The sequence below is a fragment of the Oryzias melastigma genome, unplaced genomic scaffold (assembly GCF_002922805.2).
Source record: "Oryzias melastigma strain HK-1 unplaced genomic scaffold, ASM292280v2 sc01783, whole genome shotgun sequence".
Lineage (NCBI taxonomy): Eukaryota > Metazoa > Chordata > Actinopteri > Beloniformes > Adrianichthyidae > Oryzias > Oryzias melastigma.
The window spans coordinates 22,137-24,669 of NW_023418363.1; the positions used below are offsets into that span (position 1 = coordinate 22,137).

At 38.8% G+C, this 2,533-nt stretch overlaps 1 protein-coding gene across 1 annotated transcript; it reads right to left on the minus strand.

Annotated features, from left to right (window-relative positions):
* Positions 1–293: 293 nt before the first annotated feature.
* On the minus strand, positions 294–2,239 carry LOC112140164 (oocyte zinc finger protein XlCOF6-like). Its single transcript, XM_024263051.2, has one exon. It carries the CDS (start codon positions 2,158–2,160, stop codon positions 1,111–1,113), a length of 1,050 nt encoding a protein of 349 aa, XP_024118819.2. The 5' UTR covers positions 2,161–2,239; the 3' UTR covers positions 294–1,110.
* Between the last annotated feature and the right edge of the window lie 294 nt (positions 2,240–2,533).

Sequence of the window (2,533 nt, forward strand, 5' to 3'; positions counted from 1 at the left end):
CGCTCTCGCCTCACAGCGAGAAGGCCCCGGTTCGACTCCCGGCTGGGACCTTTCTGTGTGGAGTTTGCATGTTCTCCCCGTGCATGCGTGGGTTTTCACCGGGGACTCCGGCTTTCTCCCACTGTCCAAAAACATGCTTTATAGGTTAATTGGTGACTCTAAATTGTCCCTAGGTGTGGATGTGTGAGTGAATGGGTGTGTGATTGGGGCCCTGCGACAGACTGGCGACCTGTCCAGGGTGTACCCCGCCTTTGCCCATCAGTAGCTGGGATAGGCTCCGGCACCCCGCGACCCCGAAAGGGACAAAGCGGCCAAGAAGATGGATGGATGGATGGACTTCTCTATACTGCTTCACAAGAAAAAGTCATGTATGAGTTTTCATGCGTTGTTTTGAGACCAGTCATTTCACTAAAACTTTTTCACATTCTTTAGAAGAAAAATGCTTCTCCTCTGTGTAAGTTCTCATGTCTTTCTTGTGATTAACAAGATATATCTAAAACTTAACTTTAAAAGTAAAAGGCTTTTTTCCTTTGTGGATTCTCATGTGTATTTTGAGACTAGACATTTGATTAGGGGTCATACCATGAAAATTAAACTTTTTGAGGGTTTAAGTGCATTAAACTGTTCATTCGTCTCTATAAAGAACCCCAAAGCTGTATTGTGATCCGTTCGAGCATTTAGAGTAATCCCCTAAAAATCTGCGCTGTAACCAGCAGTCCCTCCCAAACCCACAAAAACAAGCGGGTGGAAACATGCAAGAGAGCTCCAACCGCTCCTTCCAGGAAGAGTCTGCTCTGACAGCACCTACCCCAGTTTAATACCAAGACTTCAAGACTAATACCAAACATCTTTAAATAAATTTAGAATTTTCGCAGGAGAAATTAAGAAAGACAGTCTCTTGGATGACGTCATGAAATGGGCAGCAGCCACACACAGTGGTAGGCCACAGAAATCGAGTCGTTTTACTTCCGGTTAGGAAAAAACTCGTGAAAAATAGTTAGTGTTCCAAGTTAGTGTTCCAAAGGTATTATATGATAATATATATGGATATAGTTCACTCTGAAAGGCTTACGAAAATCATGGTGTGGCCCCTTTAAAAACTGTATTACACTATTTGCAAGAAAAGGACTTCTCTCCTGTGTGAGTTCTCATGTGTTTTTTTAGATTAGATATAAGATTAAATCTTTTAGCACATTCTTTACAAGAAAAGGGTTTCTCTCCTGTGTGAATTATCATGTGTTTTCTTAGAGAAGACCTTTCACTAAAGCTTTTGTCACATTCTTTACAAGAAAAAGGCTTCTCTCCTGTGTGAGTTCTAATGTGTGCTTTGAGACTAGACATGCTACTTAAACTTTTATCACATTCTTTACAAAAAAAATGTTTCCCCCCTGTGTGAGTTCTCATGTGTTTCTTGAGATTAGAGATAGCCCTAAAACTCGAATCACATTCTTTACAAGTAAAAGGTTTCTCTCCTGTGTGCAGTCTCATGTGTATTTTGAGACTAAACATGTCACTTAAACTTAAATCACATTCTTTACAGGAAAAAGGTTTCTCTCCTGTGTGAGTTCTCATGTGTCTCTTGAGATGCGAGATACGCCTAAATCTTTTATTACATTCTTTACAAGTAAAAGGCTTCTCTCCTGTGTGAGTTCTCCCATGTCTTTTTAGAACTGACAATTGACCAAATCTTGCATGACATTCTCTGCAAGAAAAAGGCTTTTCTCCTGTGTGAGTTCTCGTGTGTGATATGAGACTAGACATATGACTAAATTTTTTATCACATTCTTTACAGGAAAAGGGCCTGTCTCCTGTGTGAGATCTCATGTGTTTTTTGAGACTTGACCTTTCAATAAAACTTTTATCACATTCTTTACAGGAAAAGGGCTTCTCTCCTGTGTGAGTTCTGATGTGATTTTTCAGAGTAGACATTTCACTAAAGCTTTTATTACATTCTCTACAAGAAAAGGGCTTCTCCCCTGTGTGAGTTCTCATGTGTCTTAAGAGATGAGAGACACGCCCAAAACTTGAATCACATTCTTTACAAGAAAAACTATTCCCTCCAGTGTGAATTCTTATGTGTTTTTTGAGACTAGACATTTTACTAAAACTTACATTACAGTCTTCACAAGAAAAAGACTTCTCTATTGTGTGTTTTTTCATGTGTGATTTGAGATTAGAATTTTGACTAAAACTTAAATTGCATTCTTTACAAGTAAATGGCTTTTCTCCAGTGTGAGTTCTCATATGTGATTTGAGATTAGAAATTTGACTAAAACTTGAATTGCATTCTTTACAAGTAAAAGGCTTCTCTCCTGTGTGAGTTCTCATATGTTTTTTGAGACTAGCCATTTCACCAAAACCTTTGTCACATTCTTTACAAGAAAAGGGCTTTTCTCCTGTGTGAGTTCTCTCATGTCTTTTTAGATCTGATAATTGACCAAATTTTGCATCACAATCTTTACATGAAAAAGGCCTCTCTCCTGTATGGGTTCTTTTGTGATTTCTGAACTGAGACCAGTAACCAAAACCTTTA

Coding starts and splice junctions, on each gene's coding strand:
- LOC112140164 (XM_024263051.2), bottom strand. CDS start 2,160: ATGAAAAAACACACAATAGAGAAGTCTTTTTCTTGTGAAGACTGTAAT.